This window comes from Eurypyga helias, unplaced genomic scaffold (genome assembly GCF_000690775.1).
Source record: "Eurypyga helias isolate BGI_N326 unplaced genomic scaffold, ASM69077v1 scaffold765, whole genome shotgun sequence".
Classification (NCBI taxonomy): Eukaryota; Metazoa; Chordata; class Aves; order Eurypygiformes; family Eurypygidae; genus Eurypyga; species Eurypyga helias.
Genome location: NW_010250535.1, coordinates 17,303 through 41,013, shown reverse-complemented (window position 1 = coordinate 41,013; position 23,711 = coordinate 17,303). Strand labels below are relative to the sequence as shown.

Genomic DNA, 23,711 nt, shown 5'->3' with positions numbered 1-23,711 from the left:
AACACAACATACAGATTTCCTCAGCCACCCGCAGAATAATTCTATTATGTCTTTTCCCTGTTTGTTTGGTTTTGGTTTGTGTTACAAATGTCCATCTGAGGCTGACTGTTCACTAATAAAAGGATGTATTTTGAAAGGCAGCTGGTTAAGAAGTTATCTATAGCCTCAAAATAAATTAGTTATATTAACATACCACTGCAGGTAAACTTTAATGGTCTGAGAGAGGAAGGGATAGTGCTGATCTCAGTTACAGTGAGATCACTGCATGCAGTAAATCTGTTTAATTTTCCTTTGCTTCTATAAAAAAAATAATTGTTGCTTTTTAATTTATCCTTTACGCAAACATCTGAAACTTCACATATCGATGCACGTACTGTGCGTTGATCAAACCTTTGGTCACAAGTCTCATTTTCCCTTTCTCATCTTACTCCATTGCAGCAATTCTTATGAATCAATATTGCACATATGGTCGGATTTTTCAGTCTCAAGATATTACTTGTGCTCAGCAGCCAGCAGGACAGAAAAAGCTCATTAAACACCACTTGATATTTTCCCGACCCTACAAAAAATGAGCAGCTTCCTTATCTTTTTGCTTGCTTAAGTCAGAGAAGTCTTACAAGTGGTCTGATCAATAGCGGCTCAACAGCCTTATGGGCCAGTGTTTCTCTCTCGTGCTGAAGCCAGTCAGGAATTACCTGGAAGATTACCAGCCACTGCCTACTAAGGAAAGCGTACATCAGTCAGACCAGGAAAAATCCATCTTGTCCTTTACACACAAGCCCAGGGAACACACCAAACAGGCAAAAAACCCCTCACTGATAACAACACAAGGGAATTAATTTTGGTTTTACTTACATTGTTCACCTATAGTCGGGTACTCTTGAAGATAGGTATGTACTTCTCCTAAGACCCAAGGCAGGGCCATGAGAATCACAGGCCTTATAATTATACAGGGCAGCTGGTCATTTACCAGTTCCTGCACAGAACAACTGTCCAAACTGCAATAATCTCAAGTCTTACCTGCCCTAGCATTCAAGACCTATTTCTTTCAAGCCAGCTACGCCTCCATGATGCTGCATGCTGCAGAGGACAAAAATGTCACTGGCTTTTTTGACTTTTGATTTCAAATTACTCAGAAACACCTTGTGACAGTCCATTCAGCTAAATTTAACCCCAGTGTAAGAGGTATTACTTAAATAAAAATACCACCAAAGAGGACACCAATACTTCAAGAAGCATTAGGAAAAGTTAGGAAACAGAACACCTGTGACCCTTAAAGAATAGCAAGAGAATAGAGGAAAAGTAAATTTCTCTGAAGTCCCAATACTCAGTGACAAGGTGGCTAAGTAACGTTAATTTTAAAGAGGTGTTTAGCATTTGATACTTTCACTGTATAGATCCGTTTGATGTTGGCAAACACTCAGCACTTTTACCTAAGCCAAGTAACAAAGCAGGCATCAAGAAAGTGATAAGCACAACACTTAAGCAGACTAATACTGTGTAGCCTGTCCACCATCAAGAACTGTCCTTCCCCGAAAGAACATCCAGGGAAGCAACCCAGTTTTATGGGACAACTCTCTCTTCTGCATAATTCTGTCTCATTCACTCACCTTCCAGCTGTATGACACAGGCATCAGGTGTTCCACAGCCAGTAATTTCCTTCATCATACAACCCTAATTCACCTTTAGGACAGGCTCCAACCACAGATACTCTCCAGTCCACCACCCTCATGCCCCTTTCCTGAACTGTCTCCAGTATGTCTCTTGTACTGGGGAGCCCAGAAATGGACCCAGCACCCAGCTGTGGCCTCACCAATGGTGAACAGAGAAGGATCAACTCCCTCGACCTGCTGGCAACACTCCTCCTAACACTGCCCAGAATACCACTGGCTGCCTTTGCAGCAAAGGTACATTGCTGGCTCACATTCAACTTCTGGTCCTTTTCTGCAAAGGAGCTTTCTAGCTGGTCAGCCCCCAGCGTGTCCTGGTGCCTGGGGTTTGCTCCTCCCCAGGTGTAGTGGGGAGGAACAACTTTGGCATTTACTTTTTTTGAACTGCACGAGGTCCCCGTTGGCCTGTTTTTCCAGCCTGCTGAGGTCCTTCTGGACGGCAGCACACCCATCTGGTGTACCTACCAGCCACTTCTCCTAGGTTTGTACCATCAGCAAACTAGCTGCGGGTACACTGTCCCATCATCCAGACCATTAACAAAGACACTGAACAGGACTGGACCCAGTACTGACCCCTGGGGTACACTGGTAGTTACTGGCCTTCAGTCAGAGTTCATACCACAGATCACCCTTCTCTAGGCCCAGTCGTTCAGGCAGTTTACAGTCGACCTCCCTGTGTGCTTCCCAGACAAAGGACTGCTTACCCTACTTTTGCTGCAACTGTAAAGCTTCTAAAACAGCTATTTAGATACAGATTCAGTCAAGTTCACTTCTCAAAAGCACAAATACTGAAACACTGAAAGCCATTCCTAGTATCTCGTATAACTGGAGAAAATCTAGTAACGTTTTATGTTATGGATAACTTCAAGCTAGGAAAATTAAATCTGAGCTAGGCACGTGACTTCCGATTTTTAAGGCTGAAATGTTTTCAACATGCAAGATTTCAAAGCTATACTTCCGGAAGGAATTAATACACAAAAGTATGCAAGGCAATAAGAACTAAAGAGCTGTGAAAACACAGTGTAAACAAAGTCAAACACTGTTTGGATAAAATTAGTAGTCTACACAAAACTTGCACTGGTATAGAAATGGGTAAATACAGTAAAATCCAGTGTATGTCTACCTGTGCTCAAGCTCAATACGCAACATATTAACTCGTATAATAATGTAATTGGACAACTTGCATAAAACAAGACATTTGCTTTGTTTGGGAACAGGGGAGAATAGAACTTTTTCGTGACAATATTTTTTGACAGGTGATATAATCTGGTTTATTTTTAAGTGGTGCACTCAGATTCAGGAACTTGCTTTAAGACACATATCAGGACAATGCTGTATGTACTGAGACAGCTACAGGACTAAGAAAAAAAGACCTTACCTGCTTTGAACACACTAAGGAAGCCATAACACATAGATGTGGCGTCAAAAACAGTTTTAATCTCATGATTAAAATGGCTAGGACACTGTACGCCAACAGCTGCAATGCATGGTACACCAGCTGCAAACAAATAAACAAAAAATCACCATACAAAGCATAATTTAGCATAATTTTAATTTGTGTCCTAAACATACGGTTTCATTTTCAGCATAGCTTAAGTGACAAGCTTGTCTGAGAAAGAGTCCATGTCACCAAGTCAGATAGCGATGAGGACTTTATTACCCTTTTAATAAAGTGTAGGTAGTATGCTAAGGTATTGGACAACATTGGATAAACATTAACAATAAAGCCAAAAGGAGTTGGAGAAAAGGCTAGCTATGCAAAACATCCTGAAACACAAACAGGCGATAACATATGTAAAATTTCTTGTATAACCTCTTCACAGAAGTGATCTTGCTAATAACACCTAAAATTCTTAACTGTGAAATGAAAGAAGCAAATAAAATCACCCTTGGTACTCACACAACCACAGGCAGCTTGGTTTAGTATTCCCAAAAAAGGATAAGAGGCATCAGAGATGTCACTCAACACCCCCAACCCTGAATCTATGTTATTTGTGGAAGTGCTGTGGTAAATCATAGAGACGTTTTCGCAATCAGTGCTTTTATCTAACTGATTGATTATCATGTTTTGAATGTCATGAGATTCCTCTCATAGCATTAACCACAAATAAACTGCTGTTAAGAAAGCTTTGAACTGTCCTTGCTGACTTAATTGCACATAAAGAAACCACATAATAAAGCTGCCATTCTATTGCCTTTTTTTTTGGCATAATTTTAATAAAAGAACAACACGTAGAGTTATTTTCATTATGGCAGATTTCCAAAAAGAATTTTAACATTATCCGTCACATGAAATCCCAGTATAGGAACCAAATCTCTTCCCCAGTTTATATGGGGAAAATGGAAGGTCCACCACAATTTCAGTGTCCCTCTGTACTGTTACAACAAAAGGCAAAAAGACTCCTCTCCTGAGCTGCCACCCCACCATTAGCTAGTGTATTTTCCAGAGTTATTCTGGTGACATGCTGGGCCCATTTAAGATGAGGGAATAAAAGATCCAAACACTTACCTTCAGATAAACCAAGTATCAACATCAGACCGTGGCAACCTGTATTTCAATACTGAGTATTAACATCTAAATAAAATTGTGTGGAAAAAGGATCTTACCTCACCATGGTTAAACCGGTCCTCTCTGAATAAAAAAAAAAAAAAGAAAAAAAAGAAAAAAACACCATAAACCAGAAAATCACATTATTACTTTATGTATTAAAAAAGCACTGGTTTTACTTTCACACAGTCCTTGAATGGTGTGGGTTGGAAGGGACCTTAAAGACCACCCAGTTCCATCCCCTCTGCCATGGGCAGGGACACCTTCCACCAGACCAGGTTGCTCAAAGCCTCATCCAGCCTGGCCTTGAACACTTCCAGCGATGGGGCATCCACAGCTTCTCTGGGCAACCTGTTATAGTGCTTCCCCACCCTCTCTGGGAAGAACTTCTTCCTGATATCCAATCTAAACCTCCCCGCTTTCAATTTAAACCCGTTACCCCTTGTCCTGTCACTACAGGCCCTTGTAAAAAGTCATCTATAGTGGCTCTAGACAACTGAACAAATCTAGCAAGCATGAGTCAGCACCTGCAGAGATTTTTTTTTTCCCTCCCCATCTACAACAAGCTTTGAAATACACTGCAAATCTTCCTCCTCAATCCCTTTATCTACTTGGAAATCTGAAAATTAATTCTAGTTTTTAATTACTTCCATGAATTATTTCATGTATATAACAGCTTATTTGGAAAATGAAACCTCAGTAATGTAAAAAAAGGCAAAACACCTGTACCAAAAGAAGAGTCAGTCATTTACTCGGTTACTACACAGACTGCTTTTGGATTCTCAAAAGGAAATACAAATGTGGGAAGAGTCCAAATCATGTATACTACTTGTTCTCCAAAAACATCTGTGAAGACAGGATGGTGAATCCTGCTGACATTTGTTGAAATGTTGATATGGGTCATTAGACTACAGAAAGCAGAGATCACTGAAATGGTTAGTGATAGATTAAAAAAAAAACCAAAAAAACAAAAAAACAGGAAATAACAAGATATGTTAGGGAAATGACAACATTCAATTGGCCAAATTGACTGCTCTTGAGCACAGCATCAACAAGGATGACAAATAGCTGTGACACGTAGAGCTTGTATTACAGATACTTAGAAAATAAAATTAATACAGTTGGGATCCTTTCCTAAAGAGGAAACTCAGGTATCTTTATAACCTAGACAAAAAATAATGGAGTGGGTTGGGGGGGGGAGAAAGTATTTGCATTTACTATTTACAGGAGAAAGGCGAATGGGCACATAAATCAGCATTGGTTTAGGAAGTGAGCAGAAAAATAAATTATTAAGTAGAAAATTGGGGATAAGAGGGTTAAGATGTCTAAAACTAAGTTCAGCAGCTAAACTGAGTTTTAGACAACCTATAAAAATACCACATATAGTACATCCAAGCCATTCAGTTACTGAACTGTACATAACTTCCTCTTCAAAATGAATGAATATCATGTAGAATTCTGAATTATTTAGCATATAACAAATCAGACTCCCAGCAGAAAATTAAGTTTTACATTAAAATAATGACAGTACTTACCTTTCACATTTGCCCGCCTGAAATAAGGCCCACCTAATGTATTTAATTGCCTAAAGAAAATAAGAGCCAACAAGTACGAATAAACCTTCAAAAGCATTCAAAAGCATTTTCTACATTAGCTAAGTTAAATTACACCTGGGTAATCTCATTTTGAGATAACGGTAAGACTAAGACATTCAATGTTTTAGCTAAAAATTCTTTTTGAAGATGTTTAATTAGCCAGGCAGTTAGTAGTTATCCCATCTGTTCCTGTGTAAACTGTAAGTTGTTTTTACACAAACTGCACATAATCAAATTTACAAAAACAGTTAAAACTTCAGTTATAGTACTCATCAGCTACGTGACAGAAATTTTTTGGCCCTTAACATCAAAGCAAGTTTTACCACCAACTCAGGACTGGACCTTTGCAAAAATTCTATGTAAAGGGGATACAAAATTTTAAGCAAGTAATTTTGAAAACCTGTATTTTATCTAACTGTATTTGGTCTCTGTGGCAAGCTTTTCGTAGCAGGGGGGTGCAAGGATGGCTTTTGTGAGAAGAGACCAGGGGCTGCCCTCATGACAGAGGCAGTTCCAGCCAGCTCCAAACAGATCTAGCACTGGCAAAAGCTGAGTGCATCAGTGATGCTGGTGGTGCTTCTGTTGATAACATGCTTAATAAAAGCTAAAAAACACTGTGCAGCTCCTTTAAGAGACTGCAGTGAGAAAAATGGGAGAGAAACAACCCTAGAGACACCAAGGTTGGTAAAGGAGGGGGAAGAGGTGGTCTAGGCACCAGAGCAGAGATTCCTCTGCAGCTTGCAGAGACCATGATGATGTTCTTACATTCCTACTCTATTTTTAATTGTCAATAAAGTGAATTTATCTTCCCCAGTTCAAGACTGGATTGCTAATGACAGCAAACTGGTGAGTGATCTTGTGTCTTTATCTTGACTCATGAGATTTTTCAACTCATTTTTCCCCATCTTGCTGAAAAGAAGGAATGACAGCACAGCTTGGCGGGCACCCGGCAGCCAGCCCTGGTTAACCCACCACACTAATTTCTTCCAGTCTCAAAAATAAATAGCCATCCTTCAAAAAAAACTATAAAGTAAATTCAAGGTAAAGGTGATTCACTAAATCTATCACTTACCCTTTTGATGATTACCCCAAAAACCACCAGAACAACTGGTAATAGCAGAGTCTTTGTGTATCTTACTGGAGTCTACAATGGAAATAAAATTCATTAATTGCTTTCTGTTCACCTCCTTTACTTCAACAGTCATTTTAAAGAAAACAATATAAATAGTTCTTCCTTGCTAAAATGTAAATTTAAATATTCATCAAAAACAAAGCAAGGTTAAAGAAACTCAAATTTAAACTCCACCCAGCAATCACACTAGGGTCATTAGTAAATTATCCCAGTCGTTTGGCAAGCCACCCAAAGATTAGAAGTGATTGTATCTCATCTCAATTTGAGTACTTTGGGTTGAGTAACTTATAAAAGTTCTAAATGTCTATCTAGATACTGACGAACTAAAAAAAACCCAGCTACTAACACCACAATAAGAAGCTTCAATGCTCCTCTGTGGTCTAGATCTACCATACAAGGCCTTTGCAGCTCTCAGCACATTTTCCATACACTCAAAGCCAGTTACTGACAGCCACATAAAATCTGAAGTTTGAAGAACTGTAACTTGTCATTTAACCCTAGGCAAGCACTTCTTTCATTCAAGAAAACACATTTCCTAGATCGAAAAATCAAAACAGTTTTTGTTAGGTTTAGTTAATTTAAAAGCAATAAAACCAGTTAAATTTAGCTTAAGTTCATTAATATCTCTAACTTCACAAGTAAGTACTTGAAATTATGATAGCAGTAGGAGGTTATGGCTCTCATATGTTTTAAGTTATAAATTAAGATAAAACAAAAAAGTTCCCTCTTCCATAATGATCTATTTTGATCAAATTACCTCTTTTTCCATGAAGTCAAACTCTGCAGCACAGGTATACATCAACGTATGAAAATCCTTGTAGCCAATGAATTTAGATTTTAATATATTTCCTATATGAGCCTGATAGGATATACAGGAAAAAAGAGGCGTAGTAAGCAAAAATTGTCTTGTTTTTCACAACAAAGTAGTTTAAATGTATATGAGAAATATTTTTAATTAGAACAGAAGACTTTGTTTGGGTTTTTTTTTTTTTTTACACTATTGTTATAAAAGCACCAAAAATCTATTTCTGGTATTTTAAATGACATCTTTGAGTGTAACACAGACTGGATTGTGTTAAATTAGAAGCAGAAAGCAGCAGAAGAAGGGTGTTACCACCGTAACTGAGTTCATCAAGAGTACAGTTTTGCATAATCATATTTTAAGATACAAGCTTCCTATCTTTTGCCCCCTGATGCACCCCTGCAGATAGGTTTTTAACACTAGAAACTCATAATAAAGGGGCTGAAGTGAAGGAAGAGTCCTTGTTAGAACAAGCATTTCAAAATGGTCTTAAAAATCAACGTCAGAGGAAAGTGAACTAAGAAATTGAGTAAATAAAGATGCAGATTGAAGATATCCAAAATAAAGAAACCTCTATAAATCCACATTTAAAGGCAAACATACAGAGCATTTACTAACTCATTAGTAAAAACAGTTGTCTTTTCACAAACTTCTGTAATAAAACCTCAAAGTGGTAATACATCATGAATGAGGAAGCAAATACGCAATCCCTCTCCTTGGGATTTCAGGACAGTGTATCAGTAAGATGCCAAGATCAAAATATTAAGAATTAAAAAATTCTTGAAAGACATCAACTCAATACTCAGGTAAGACAACTTACATCATCAGCTGTTCCGACCACTAAAGAAGTTAGGTATTTCAGGGTGACTGTCCCAAATAACCAGGCACATCCTTCAATGACCTTAAAAAAAATATATATATATTCAAAATTAAATAAATGTCTCAAACTTTTAAAGAAACCTTTTCTTTATTAAAGGCTTATCAAATTTAGCTACTAGTGACAATCTCTCCAATGTTATCACCATTAAGTACAGTAATTTCTAACCAATTACATTTCCCAAATTTCAGTACACTGGGGTGTTTTAAGTTTTTTGTTTTCTATTACAGCTGAAATAATTTTGTGCAACTGATTTACACTGTGTGCAGTGGTACAGCATAACACTGTAGCAGAGGAGGTACCAAAGTTAACTTTAAACAGGGGCAGCCCAACTGTCAATTCCATCTGTTTTGCGCACACCAGTGTGTAGTGATTATTTTCCTCCGATAGCCTCTCCATATTAGCAGGTTGTACTACTCTGGTAATTCAAATCTTTGGAAGAAGTTGCTGACTTATAATACCTTCTCAACATAATCTCAAGTTAGAATTTGAAGGATATATCAAAGAAGTATGTACAATTACTACTTTTAGTTACATATCGTGCTTATCTCTGTACCAGAAAGATTAAATTCTTGGCAACCTAGCTTAACCTAATTCTTTATAAAACAGATCAACTGAATAGGACCAACCTGGCTCCATGTCTTGAACCTGGGACCAGCAGATGCTTTCAGCGAGAATATAACAACAAAATACAAACTGATCTCTACCCTAATGTAACCAGGGATTTTATGTGACAACAGGTTGCATTCAATCATCCCATTTAACGGCTGCAAATGAACCTGAATACCTAGGAGGTGCCTAATCTTTTCTGAATGCCTCTCTTCTTTTTGCTTCCACATCATCTTTCTTGTCTCTTACAAGCTTATTGCTGCTAGCGTAAGGGGCACTAAATAAACTATAATTATATCCTACTTCTATTCACTGTCTTTGTCATATTTACCTTTATTTTACAAGACGTAAAATTCTAACTTATTTTAAAATAATCTCAGCTATTTAGTGATTCTACATTAATAATTATCTTCATACTCTCTCTACTTAAATTTGATGATACTACTTTTTGGGGGAAGGCATTCTCTCTTTTTCCTCCTTTTTCTTTTTAAATAAGACACGTTGTCTGAGACTGTATGTAATATTTAGGTATTGCAAATATACGGAGAAACGTAGGAGTTTATAAAACAAAATAATATTTTCTGCTTTCTCTGCAGTTCCTTCTCCGTGATTTCCATCATACATACTGCTTTTAGATGCCTGTGCAGTAATGATTTGACATGTTCAGAGAACTTTTCATAAAAACATGAAGATCGCTCAGCTAAGTGGCATGGCCTTATTTAGGATCAATTATTTTATATACCTACTTAGGGTTGTGGTGGTTTTCTTTTGAAAACTTAACATTTAATCCCACCCCTTCTTTCTTATCTTCTAACATTCACACCTTATCCCACGGAGCTTATTATCTTTTTTAGTTCCAGTTAGATATCTTCCCCAAAAAGGTTTCTGAAATTCAAGTGCATTACATTCACCCACACACCTTTATCTACATCCTTCAAAAGAAGTCGAATACATTTGCAAGGCATGACTTCCTTTCACAGAGGCTGTGTGGGACCTCCATCATTAGACTGCATGTATGTACAGCCTTGACAACTTCTGAAATTTTTATCCTTTTACAGAAGCTGTAAAACAATTTTTATTCTTTTACGGTTATTGGTCTGCACTTCCACAAATGACATGGCTCTCCTTTTTAAAAACTAGCATGAGATTTGCCTGCACTCCCACCTCCCCTGGTACCACAGCTAGCCACACTGGTAGGTTATACATGCACTGCAGTTTGTTAGAATCATGCATTTTTAATTCATTTATATTCTAATTCTCTTATAATACCTGTATGAATTCCACCCAGTTTTGCTAATAGGCTACACTTAATTTAATAAGAATGCCTGTCTTAAGCCAGGCATAGTCTCAGTAGGGTCCCCAAGTTAATGTTATGGCTTATGCAGTGAGTTGCTTCTCCTGTTTTCTACAGCTTTATGTTTTATTTGTCATAGTTTTGGGGGTGTCCTCCATATTGGCACATAACTTCTACTGCCCTCCAACTCCACCCACACACCTTACAGTGTTTTGTTCCCACTTGCTTCCTTTACTTAATGATGCAATTCTAAGTTGCTGCTGTCATTAAAAAAATAAATCCTAAACAAAACTATATAGGACACATTTTAGTGAGTATGTAATGCAGTATCCTAATCTCGATTTCTGCAAGCACTCTATTACTTGCATTTTCTAAACTGTCTTTTAATGGGATTTTCATACAGATCTTAGGTTTTGGAAGCATGTTTGAGTTGGTAATTTAAAAATGTGCTGCCATTTGAAGGCTATTTCAATTTTCTGATATAAATGTATGTCTATGCCCCTTTTCTGCCATCGGTCATTTATGAGTAATTTCTGGGAACATGAACAATTTACTTAAAGAGAGTAGTTCAGCTATATTTCTTGATTTTCAACTATTAGAAATGAAATCAATAGTTATTTCTGCATTTCATTCAAACAAACAAACAAACTGCTCTTTTCTGAAATTCAAAACATATTAAATTCCTTACCCATAGATATACTTCTCTTCTGCTGCTTTTCAAGACTTTTGGACTCAATTCAAGAATTCCCTAGTAATAAAAAGAATGAACATTTTCAGCTAACACAGATATTCCAGTACCCTGGATAAGGGGTTTTTTGTTTCGTTTTGGTAAGCTCCTATTGTAACACACAGCTATTTATTAAAAAACTCTCCATAATTAATACAATCTGAAATATGAATGAATGTATAATATTATGATATCACCCTGCACTGACAAAACATGCCAACATAAAAACTCTTACTGCAGTTAATATACAATTAAACAAAGACCACTCCCCTCCTTAAGAAGGAAGATTCTGTATTACACATTTCTAAGCTTCTTTAAATCAAAGCCAATGGGAAACTGAATTACATCTGCTTTGAGGAATGACAAGACACATTTGAAGCAATAACTAAATTACTGGCAGCATAATACAAACAAGGCAACAGAATATGGAGGGGTGGGAGGAGTTACTGGCATTTCTTTGTATTACATTATGTTTCTCATTCTATGAATAAAGGAAGACACACGTTAAGCTAATCTGATGAACAAAATAATTAAGAAAATCTGAGAATGAATTTAAAAGCTTTTATAAACTCAGTCCACATGTGACACTACAAATGAGGCCACTAAAAGCACCCTGACAAACGATAAATACTTTTCCCAAAGCGGAAAACAGGCAAGAGATTCAATGTACCTGTACTTACTATATGATTAAAAAAGCTGCCACAGGAAACAAGAGTGGATTTCTAACAAGCAAACTATACTACAGCAAATACCAGTAGCCAAAGCATCTTATTCTTAGCATAAGAGATTACCACTCTGGTGTTGATGGTGAAAATATAAAGAAAAGGGGAAAAAAAAGAATTCACTGAGCTCACCCCAAGCTTCTAGCATAGGCAAAAAGATTCAGAAATGGAGGTGATTTGTACGACGCTAAACTAGATCTGTTGCCACAATCTTACCTCCTATTTCTGAAGTACATAATACCCTTAACAGAAACTGTATGAAACTGAAAGAGGTTGGGGGTTGTTTTTCCTATTTGAGGAAATACGAAGATAGTGACTGATGAGATGATGAGTCTTCAGTGAATAATTTCACTAATGCGGCAGTATGACTCAGCAGTTTCAAATAGTCTAAACCCATTGTTATGGATGTTTTAGTCATCTGTTCTGCATTTGCAGTTTTCACAGTCAATAAAGAGGCATTGAAAACAAACTCCTTTTTACTCATGTTCTTGTTTTACAATTATTCTACTCAGAAATACCTATGTGGTAAATCATATTTTTATAAAACAAAGAGAGGTATACAAGCAACAGAACAGAGCCTTAACTGAGGTTCTCTTCTGAAGTGGCCTTAGTGTAAAACCATGCATTTTTAAACTAGTATTTACCCATTCCTCGAATATCTAAGGGCTATTTCTGTTTGTCACATGAAAGATTTCTCAACTGTCTGTTTCACATTTTACATCAACACATACATAACAGTACAGCATTACAGGCTTAGCATCTCACATGATTTTTTCCTTAAACAACTTACCCAGATAACTACTAAAGATGCAGCATAATATGATGTCAATAACATTGAATTACCAAACATCAGAATAAAACACACTACAAGAGATACCTGAAAGAAGAGAATAAAAATAATTAGATTAAAAATCAAAAAGGAAATAATTGCCCAAGTATAGAAACAACCTTGTATCAGCAGCTTTAAATTTAAAGACATCTACTTCACAGCAAGTGCAGGCTTGATTCTCATCTTACACAATTGTTCTGAAAACACTGATTGTAAAGACTTAATGGCAACAGTAACCCAAGCGTAGATTATTGTGTTAATCTGTATTTTAAAAACAGTTATAGACAAAAAGACTTGATCATAGAACAAACTCATCTTACATGACTTAACAGCTATATTTTTGAAGTTCTTCCTAGCATATTCGTTTTTTTCAAGTTATTGTATTATTTCACCATCCTGTTTGTTATCGTTCAGAATCCCAGACAAACAAACATGTGGAATAAAATGTCTGTTGTCTTCTTTCTTCCAAACTGAGAAGGATATATTTAAATATAATCATCACCAGAGTCAAGGAAGCAGAACTCTGACTGTTCAATCATACGCGTTTAACTACACAAGGTTGGAAGTCGAGGCTGAAATATAACCTTTACCCACCATCCTGATCTACTGTGGTTTCTTTTTAATAGAAAACAAGCCGAATTTCATTTTCTAATTTGGAGAGTAAAATCAGTGATCAATGTCTGCCTTCTTTTATACACAGGAATAAGAAAAAATAGTGGTTATATGCAGACTCCTGTGCTCCCGCCCTGCCTCCATAGTCAGATTTTCAATTTCCACATAAAAGTAGGGGGAAGCAAAAATTGAAAACACCCTAAACAAAGACTGTCAGGTCACCCTGCTCATTAAGCCTTCTCTATAACACAATTGTTTATCTAGCTGTAAACAGGCTCTCCCTGACACTCTGGCACCAAAATTACAATTTAGCTATTGGCATAAGTCAAAAGGCTTTTGATTCTGTCAAAAAAATTACTAAACCAAAATGCATGTTTGCAAATTTTTCTTGGTAAGTTTAACTGGGAACAAGCATTTGAAGTCCCAGGCTTATATGAGAAATAAGATGCATTGAATTTACTACTGCCTTTAATTTATTATTTACAGTATTTCAAAATGTTTGGTAACACACGGAATACAATGTAGTCCAAAGTTTCTTTCCTTTGGTAAACATTCTCTTTCTGCCCACTGAGTTTGCACAGCACAATTTTAGCAAAAATATATTTTTAAGGACAACCGTATATCTTCAAAACAGTTGTTTACATCTTACTGTATATTTAAAACTGTAATCTTATTTCAAAGACTGAAACTCCTGGTAGGAAAACTTAATCATTATCTTCACTTTGAAAATTAAAATCAGATATATTATGCAGAAACTTACATGCCTTAAAATTTATCACCTCCCTCCTCTGTTGGCTTTTTCAACCATTTTTTTAAAAAATAGCTTTTCTTCGAACTAATAGTGTATTTTTTTTGTCCTCCTTTCTAACTATGTCCCCAAGTATTTCAACAGAACACCTTTGCATGGTCAAGACTACAGCAGTCTTAAAAACCCAGTTTTAGTCGGGGTTGTTCTGCAGCGATAAAGACTTATTAAGTTTTTTATACTTACTAGCATCTTACATTTTTGTTTCTACCAACCTATGGCATGAGAGGAATACTGCCTTTTTGACTTTTTATTGCTCATGCTCTATTACTTGGCATGTTTTCTGGTCTGTTGAGACAGTATCTTCAAGGCCATGGAGTAAGTAGAGACAGAAAGGAGAGGCAAATATTTCTACAAGTCTTTTAGGTTAGTAATTCTTTTGGAGTTCAAAAGTTCCTGTGCACCAGAGGGATCCTAGTTTCTGACACTGTGATATAAATACACATAAGAGAAAATATTCAAATCCAGGCCCCTCCACCCCCTATTATTCCACCTTTTCAACCATCTTGCATCTAAGGAAAACAGTTCAGACAAATGGGCTCTTTTGATGTTCTGACCTGTTTGAAAGGATTTAAGGTTTTTTTAAAAAAGTATTACCATATGAGCAGTGAGTATCTTCTGTAATTTGCAGGAGTCAATATAACCCATAATACACACAGCAAATAATGAAGCTATCTAGAATCAAAAGTGAAAGAGAAGTTAAAACAATTTGCAGTGGTGCACTCTTTCTAGCAGAACACACACATACAAAAAATTATTATCCAAACAATCATAAACTAACCTTTGTTGCTACTTTTTTGTTACGTAAATACTTAAGCATTTCATAATTGTTTCTTTCAAAAAAAACCTATTGTGGTGCTCTGAATAACAATTATCAAACACATTCGAATACTTAAGAAATAAGCATTCAGCTTTACAGAAACCTAAGTCATCCAACCACAGCACTAACACACCATGTTTCACCCTTAGACTTTTAAAGCAAACCAACCAAACAAAAAAAATCATACATTAATATTATGTAACCTTAATTTTTCAGTAAAACATGTGAATATCCTAATTTGCTGCTGGGGAAATGAGATTCACTGATTAGGCAGCTTGCTAAAAGTCACATGGGAAATTAATGAAATTATGCATTGAACCTGTAATTTTGCATTTCAGACCCAGCATCTTAAACAGGTTATAGCAATGAGTTTCTCAAAATATTTTACAGAATTAAATGGCTGCATTTACAAAATTTGCATACCACAGTATATATTGATTTTTGAAAACTATCAACTCAAATCAAGCAACTTCTGCTTCAAATAGGACAGAAACGTAAAAAGGTACTGAGACATAGATGGATTTCAATCAACAGGCTACATTTCAATCAATCTAAACACTACAAATATGTGTACTGCTCACATTAGCATTTACTGTATTTCAACTCTAGCTATACTCAACTGTTCAAACTCTCAAGACAGTAAGCTTATGCCACTACTCACAGGCTCATCAAAATTAAATATGAAATCATGCAGAATCATGCCAGATATTACATGCCATGCAAACATCGCCCCATTTAAAAATCTGGAATAGTGTAAAGATATGCAAGATCAATTCCATTTTTTATTGTTGTACTTCAATACACAAAGTTTTTTCGTGTTCTGAATTTGTTCTAATGTACTGATGTTGGGCTGGAGGCTGTTTTCAAGAGAAAAACAGTCCAGGAAACAGAAGACTGAGCGTTGTAAATGGTCAGCTAGAAATATATTGATGTGTGTGAATCTTTCCTGGGAACAGGAGTGAAATCTGGCTAAAAAGAAAGGATTGATATAGTTGTGAAATCCATGGCTGTCTATACAAAGCAGTCAATTTGCCTAGATAAGACAAAGAGGATATTTAGACATGAATATGGGCTTACCTGTGTTAGAAGAACAAACTGAGCAAACTGCCAGAAAAGCATGAAAAAGATATTAGAAACACACAGTGCAATCAAGCTTCCTGTATTAATATTCGGAATCCTTGGGAAAAAAGAGACAGAATAGCATCAGTAAGTAAAATTACACAGGTGTTTGCACAGTATTGAAAAAGTACAACAGAGAATGCAATAAAAACAAAGTTACCCTGGAAGTTAGCTAGCAATATTGCTCAACTACAAATAACACTGCTCAAGTAAATTTAATATCCATTTTCCACCAGTCTACAAAAACAATAGTGCTGATGCTTAAAGTCCCTTAACTATTTCATGAGTCACTCTGCCAAACAACTCTCCTCCTGGCAGCATATAATACAGCAGGCAGTCACTTCAGCAGCGGTCCATCTTCATGTAACCACTCTGCAGTCAGGTCACAACCATTTCCATTACACCTGGGATCACAGCTATTCCCAGAACCATCTACATTTGGAAGTGATTTCACTCTGTCACATTTCTTCCATATTTTCTTTCTGCAACTTTCTACCAGGAATCCCAAGTGAGATTTCAAGGCCGGAGACAATGACAAATACATGAAACTCATCTCTAACTGAAAACAGCCCATTCTCTATGTATTGCTGTGTTATTTATCCTGCTAGCTTCAAATTCAGAAGCATGTCATGTTTCAGACTTCATTAAGTGGCTTCCAAAGATGAAGACACCATAAATATTCTGCTGTAAACCCAAACCCAACAGATTACAGCAGTCACACCAAATTCTAAAAAATTTTTTTCAGCTTCTTTTATAAAGACTCAAGATTAAATTCTATCAGAAGTCATGCTGAGCATAAAGCTAATGTATGAAGTAATATGATGACACCAAGCTGTGTGGTGTGGTCGAAGGAAGGGATGCCATCCAGAGGGACCTGGACAGGCTGGAGAGGTGGGCCACTGCCAACCTCAAGGAGTTCAACAAGGCCAAGTGCAAGGTCCTGCACCTGGGTCGGGGCAATCCCAGGCACAAGTACAGGCTGGGTGGAGAGTGGATCGAGAGCAGCCCTGAGGAGAAGGACTTGGGGGTACTGGTGGGTGAAAAGCTGGACGTGAGCCGGCCGTGTGCGCTGGCAGCCCAGAAAGCCAACCGTATCCTGGGCTGTATCAGGAGAAGTGTGGCCAGCAGGTTGAGGGAGGGGATTCTCCCTCTCTACTCTTTCTAGTATGAAAACTAGCAATGACTCTACAAATTATTCGTCAAAATATTTTTCTAGACAGCACATATCTTCTCCTCACCTAAAAAACACAAGTTAGTGACAAGCACGAAATATTTTTGGTTTAATCGTCAATAACCACAAACCAGTATGACCTAATAAAGGAAAATCTGGGGTTACAAGTACAAAGCTCAGCTAAGTCATAAATACTCTGCACATCATAAATACACTGATGGAAAAGCCCTCAAGTTTTAGAGATCATGCTTGCCTCTTATGAGAGAGGCAAGACGGTAACACAATCATGTTGCAAGCCAGAAACTATCACTGAAAAGCAGGGCTAACGAACTCAAGAGCATCCCTGCATTATTGTAATTATATTGCTCTAAATCATTGAACTAGTTAATTAGACTAGTTAATCAGTCATAATAACCTGAATGAACATGCTAGCTTATGGGTGTCTATAGTATCCTCTGATGCATAGCATAGGCTTATACTAAGTGCAACCAACATACCACTCTCCAAGAGGAACAAAACCAACTGATGCAGTATTGGCTTGTTTCTCATGGGAAGGAAGGGACATCAACCAAAAAATTCTCATTTTTTAGTTTAGATATGTATTTGCCAACACAGTAATTTTTATTTTAATCGTGTCTTCAAGTTGAAAAGTTTTTCCTTTTAGTAAGTGAGCAATACGACTGCAGTTCTGCTGGTGCAGCGTCGGCAACGCAACAGCCACAGGAAAGTTTCTACATTAATATGTTGCTACAGCAATTGGAGGCACTTAAATACATGCATTTAAATACAAGTCCCGTGACGTTCAATGTTCTTAAATCTTAAAGTGCTAAGTATAAACTGAGAGGTACCTGAGAATATAGGTCAAAAGCAACATCTGAAGCACAAGGAATGGGTATGAGAAACTTTCTCGAAGAGGTGGAGTCCACATGACACGAGTGCCCTAAAAATAAGAACTGGGTTAGATGATAACATTTCCTGCTAGTTTCCATAAAACAATGTGTTTCTCTTTCAAAATAAATGACCACAGATGCTTCAATAAAGCAAAGACCAAGCTACATGAGATTTTACTCACCAACTTAAAAAAAAAACCAAGCCAGGAAGGAGAAAAACAGGAGGAAAAAGGAAGCAGCTTCTAGACTTGCGATCTATGATACACCATTTAATTAAAATAGATCACTGCTTTTCCAAAATTAAATGTGGCAGCTAGGGAACATCCAAGAAAAAAGCCAGAACAGCAGCTGCTTGTCCCTGCTTCTGCTGAAATTAACAACTCATTCAGGTAACTAAAACCATTCTCAAATTCAGGCAGTGTCTTGCCACACTTAGAGAAAGCATGTGGGGAGAGGGTCTGAAGGATAAACCAACATACTCTTCATTATGCTTGACATCCCTAGGTTATAAACATTTCACATTTCTACTTCCAACGTCACAGGAAGCATAAAATCTGAAGCTGCCCTGCAAAACAGGCCCGTAAAATTGAACACATGCAATTAAGCTCTTACAGAGCTTATACTAACTTACATACTTTGCTTTTTAACCCTAATAATACAGTGAAGTCAACTGAATAGCTTTTTCTTTAATTTCTTGGGGTTCACAGCAAATGGTTCAGCTGTAACTGTCATCTCCAATGTTTATATTCAGCTCTTTATAAACTGCTTGCAGATGGCACTGACCACCAAAGAAATGATTACAACTTTACAGGACAACTCCGACATAAAAAACAAATGGGTTCAAAATGGCTATCAATAGATTTGCAGTAAAAATTACAAATAGGTTCTTTACAACTACAGGACAAAAACGTAGTTCATCTTAACACGGGCCATAATGAATCTACGAAAGCTTATAAGATGTTGATGACAGAATGTTCCTTCTCCTTTGCTTCCTATAATTTTAAAACGATTTTTTTTTTAAAATACTGTTTCACCAAAGAAGTCACTAGAATCAACATTATACAATTCCTTGCTTATTGTCTTGCCACTTCACAAATATGTTAAATTAATAGTGTAAAATAAATGCAAAGTACAGACGCCCATCACATTAATCAGTCTTTGCTGTCTAAAAGCACTCTCTGTAAAAGCTGCACCCTGATTACTATTGAAATAACCCTTTCATAAATACATATACTAATGTGTTATCTCCAGCTGACTGCACAGATGTCATTAGGTAAAATTATTTTTATTAGCAATAAATATAATCATCATTATTCTGAAGCAGCGTAGTCTTTTTAATTATTTTTCAAGACTACATACACACTACATATATTACCATAACAACATCAAACAACTCTGAGTTATTTCATTTGGTACAGTACAAACGCAAAGATCCAGCTGAGATCTAACACTACACCTCAGCAAGTAAGTCCTATCACTCTCCAGAAATCCATACAGCTGAGCCTGAATCAGGGTCACCCCACTAAAGCTCTACCTAAGCCCTGACCATGTCTGTGTAGAGCTATGCAGACGTAGTTTCAGGCCATTCTCAAAAATACACACATTATCTGGGTTCTGCTCCCAAGTCAAGCCATCCATAAAGACACATGAGACCTCCTATAGGGTCTCCTATGGGTTAGAGAAATGCCTTTGCCATAGTGAAATTAATGCTTCTTTTTATTATTGCTACCACTATCTTTGAAGTTTTCTACTTGATCCTTTCTGAGGTTACACCTTATCATCTTTACAGACTTGGCAATACAGTGCGTACTCTACTCCTATTCCTCAGCAAAGGATAAAACATTCTCTTCACTTCAGAATGCCATTAAGAAGAATAATAGAAGCCCACACAAAACTTGGTATTTACCCGCTTACAGCACCAAAAAACATTCGAAAATCTGTGACGTTTAACTGGCCTCGACCAGGCAGTTAACATCCACAACTGAAAATTTTTCACAGAGGATATTTACAGAAAAACATTTCAAATGAAACTTTAAAAATGAAATAGCTATTTCATCACACATACTTTTATTTTTTTAAATAGGAAAACTGTCAGAGCTCACTAGGAATAGAAGCATCTTTGATTTGGATATGTTCCAGTTATGCTTGGAACAGGCACAAAACCAGAATATTTTGCTGTTTTGAAACTTGAAGTCATTGTGCTACTAAGATTTCAATCTCAGCATCACTTTACAATGTACTTCCCCCTTCTGAATTTTCTTTTTTAACATCTAAGGTGACACACTGGACTGTGCTATACATTTCCAAGTCATAGCCTATTTTGCTTTCAATAATGTCCTATTCCCTTTAAATCCATTCCCTAGTAGATAAGCAACAACACTATCTTTAATGAAATGAGAATTAGCTTGAACTTTAAAAAAGGGGAGGCACTGGGGAGGGGGGACCTACCTCTCCATGGTTGAAAAAGAAACATATCACAGTAACAAGGCCTCCTAGACGGCTCCCACTGTGAAAAGAACAAAAGAAATAGGTACAACGGAATCTCACAATGGTCAGTGCTGCCTAAAAATTGTGAAACAGCACTTACGTACAGCTGAGTTTATTGAGGGCAGGGGAGGATGCTTTCAAGCATCAAGGGAAAGCAACCTCCAGTGTACATGCAATATTATAATACAAGTTAGTCATCTAACGTTTATTTCAGAGCAGACCACTCTTCATCTATCAGCTCTTTTCTGCAGAACACAAATTTTAACATAAATAGCTTGGAAAATGGTCGTTCCACTCGTCACAAACTTTGTTTTAGACCATTACATCTGGAGCTTCATCTGCTGTACCCAGAGACCAAAGTCTTGAAAAGTGCCAAACTTTTTTTTTAAACATCAGGCAATATAATTGGAGTATTTCTTCCCTAAGATGTTGAGGAGAAAACTTTAGAATTTGCATGCTCAATCACCCAACAGAGAATTTTGGTCTGAATCTAAGACTATGTTAGGGCAATCAAATCAGGCACGTTCAAAAAACATGAATTCATGATGGTCAATGCAAGATACAATTTAATTCTTACATGAAATACTGTGATATTAACATAATAAAGTTTTTAAGCCCTTGACTTAAGGTTTTTTATACATTTCCAAACCAATCAAATTCACTCGCTGAATAATCAGCACCATGGAGTCAACACTAAAACTAAAAATATCACTCAGATTTATCCCACCTCAAAACAGCAATAGAGAAGATTCCTATTTGTTTGACTAGATATGTAATTACTCCTGTCCTGTGATATAAAGCAAAGAACATTTTTGTGCACACAAGTGCACTGCTATTGTGAATGAGAGGATATACCATTTTTTCTACTAAAAAGAAGCATCAGCCAGCCATCAAGATTCCTTATAAAAACCAAACAAACCTCAGATCCTCTCAGAGCCTTCACCCATCACTAATATAAAAGTCAAATAGAATCAGGGAATTCTGGGTACAAAATCTGAGGATTACAGATACCTCCTAAGTGCTAAAACAATCTCCAGGAATTGTGCATTCTTGCACATAAAATTCAGCATTTCATTCCACAAATTCCAAAAGCATCAACACTGAAACACAAAATGACTAAAAGAATGTACTTAAAAAAAGTTAGTCTTGGAAACAAAGCAAACTAAAAATTTGGAAAAAAAACCCCATCCAAACCCAGAAACAAAATTCAAGGTCTATGCTAAAGTTTAACATTGTCATAAAACCTTAAAGCCCGGAATGGAAAGGTCTTAGTTGTATTATGAATGCTTTAAAGCTATCAGCCTCTATAAGGCATCACTATTTTACCAGATGAGGAAAGATCAGTAAAGCTGTAGCACAGAATAAGGAAATGCACCTTGTCAGTATCTTTTTTCCAGAAAAGGAAGTGAACAGACCCTATTTCACAGAGGGTTACGCATAGCTTTGTGTCAGACGGGTTATCTTCAAACAGTGCAATGCCAAGTGTAGGAGATACAGTAGTTAAGCCCTTCTATGCCAATATAAAGGATAACTCTTTCCACTGAACCTCCCATACCATACGACAATTGGTTAAGTACATGTCCTTCAGTTGGAACCTACTTCCCCCACTTTTAATACAGAATAATCTAAATTTAATCAGTAATTTTTAAAGAACTACAGATGACCCAAACATTTACACTTTGTCTGGTAGATTCAGCTCAGGAATAATCAAAGAACTAGGCTTTTGAGCCCCTGGGTACAATAAGCTGAACCTTAAAGTCTCCTGGGGAAACACTGTAATTCACTGTTGATTAACATGCAAGAAATAAAATACTGAAAAAGTACAGTCAGAATGAGATATGGGAAATATATTGGCAGTTCTTCAAGATGCAGTATTTGATAATCATCCTAAGCATTCTACCCCTTCACTACAAGAACAGAGAAGTGAGGAAGGTTGTGGGGAGACTGAATCTTAAAATTGCATAAAGTACTTATCATCCATATGCCATTGTCCATAGAAGTAACACCTAAAAAATGGCATGAGTTCAGTTATCAACAGATAATGCTCCGGGGCTGGAGACTAACTTGCATGATGTAAGAAGATTCCCATGTGCGTTTGCATAACCAGAGACTGTACACAGAGTAGTAGGGCAGGGACATACTGCCTCTGACAACCTTCTAACCTTGTGGGGGGATCGGTTAAGGGAGCTAAAGAGCACAAACTAATCTTACAAAAGCAACTACCTTTCTGCTAGCTTAACTCTTTGAACAAGTTCATTATAAAGTACAGCGAGCACAGATGTGAGAACACAGGCCAGCTTGGAAAACAATGATGTGAAAGTGGACTTCCACTATCCTATCACCTTCCATCACTAGTCAAAGCTGCAAAGAGTCTAAAAGCAAATAAAGGGTGAAATAAAAAGATTACACGTTTTATGAACATATAGAGAGACAAAAACACTCTGGAACAAACAATTATGGATTGTGGATTATGGATTATGGATACTGACAAGGTGCATTTCCTTATTCTGTGCTACAGCTTTACTGATCTTTCCTCATCTGGTAAAATAGTGATGCCTTATAGAGGCTGATAGCTTTAAAGCATTCATAATACAACTAAGACCTTTCCATTCCGGGCTTTAAGGTTTTATGACAATGTTAAACTTTAGCATAGACCTTGAATTTTGTTTCTGGGTTTGGATGGGTTTTTTTTCCAAATTTTTAGTTTGCTTTGTTTCCAAAGCATTCATAGGATGACCTACTTCAGTGTAGGAGAACTGTATTAGTCTAGATTCAGATTTTTTTATTTTTTACACCTTATGGAAAAGCCTAAATATTCTGGCTTGTTTCGACTAAAAGGAACCTTGGAACAGCCACAATGACTAAGCAGTCATCTACGTCTGGCATCCAACTATGAATATTCTTCAGAATAAATAAGTAAGATCAAAATCCTACCTGCAGGAAACTTCGTAGTCACTTGCTATTTTTCACAACCCCAGATAGCTAGTGGCTTACACCTTCAA

General features: G+C 36.9%; 1 protein-coding gene across 1 annotated transcript in view; it reads right to left on the bottom strand.

The window, feature by feature from the left end:
- LOC104509664 (probable C-mannosyltransferase DPY19L1) overlaps positions 1 to 23,711 on the bottom strand; it is a gene marked incomplete at its 5' end in the record, with an annotated part of 46,413 nt that overhangs the window by 5,928 nt on the left and 16,774 nt on the right. The window contains 12 exons of the mRNA XM_010151687.1: positions 3,049 to 3,168; positions 4,278 to 4,302; positions 5,754 to 5,803; positions 6,886 to 6,957; positions 7,703 to 7,804; positions 8,568 to 8,648; positions 11,216 to 11,275; positions 12,767 to 12,853; positions 14,820 to 14,897; positions 16,120 to 16,219; positions 18,181 to 18,272; positions 20,671 to 20,728. Of these exons, the coding sequence (XP_010149989.1) occupies positions 3,049 to 3,168; positions 4,278 to 4,302; positions 5,754 to 5,803; positions 6,886 to 6,957; positions 7,703 to 7,804; positions 8,568 to 8,648; positions 11,216 to 11,275; positions 12,767 to 12,853; positions 14,820 to 14,897; positions 16,120 to 16,219; positions 18,181 to 18,272; positions 20,671 to 20,728 (925 nt within the window). The remainder of the gene's footprint in view (positions 1 to 3,048; positions 3,169 to 4,277; positions 4,303 to 5,753; positions 5,804 to 6,885; positions 6,958 to 7,702; positions 7,805 to 8,567; positions 8,649 to 11,215; positions 11,276 to 12,766; positions 12,854 to 14,819; positions 14,898 to 16,119; positions 16,220 to 18,180; positions 18,273 to 20,670; positions 20,729 to 23,711) is intronic.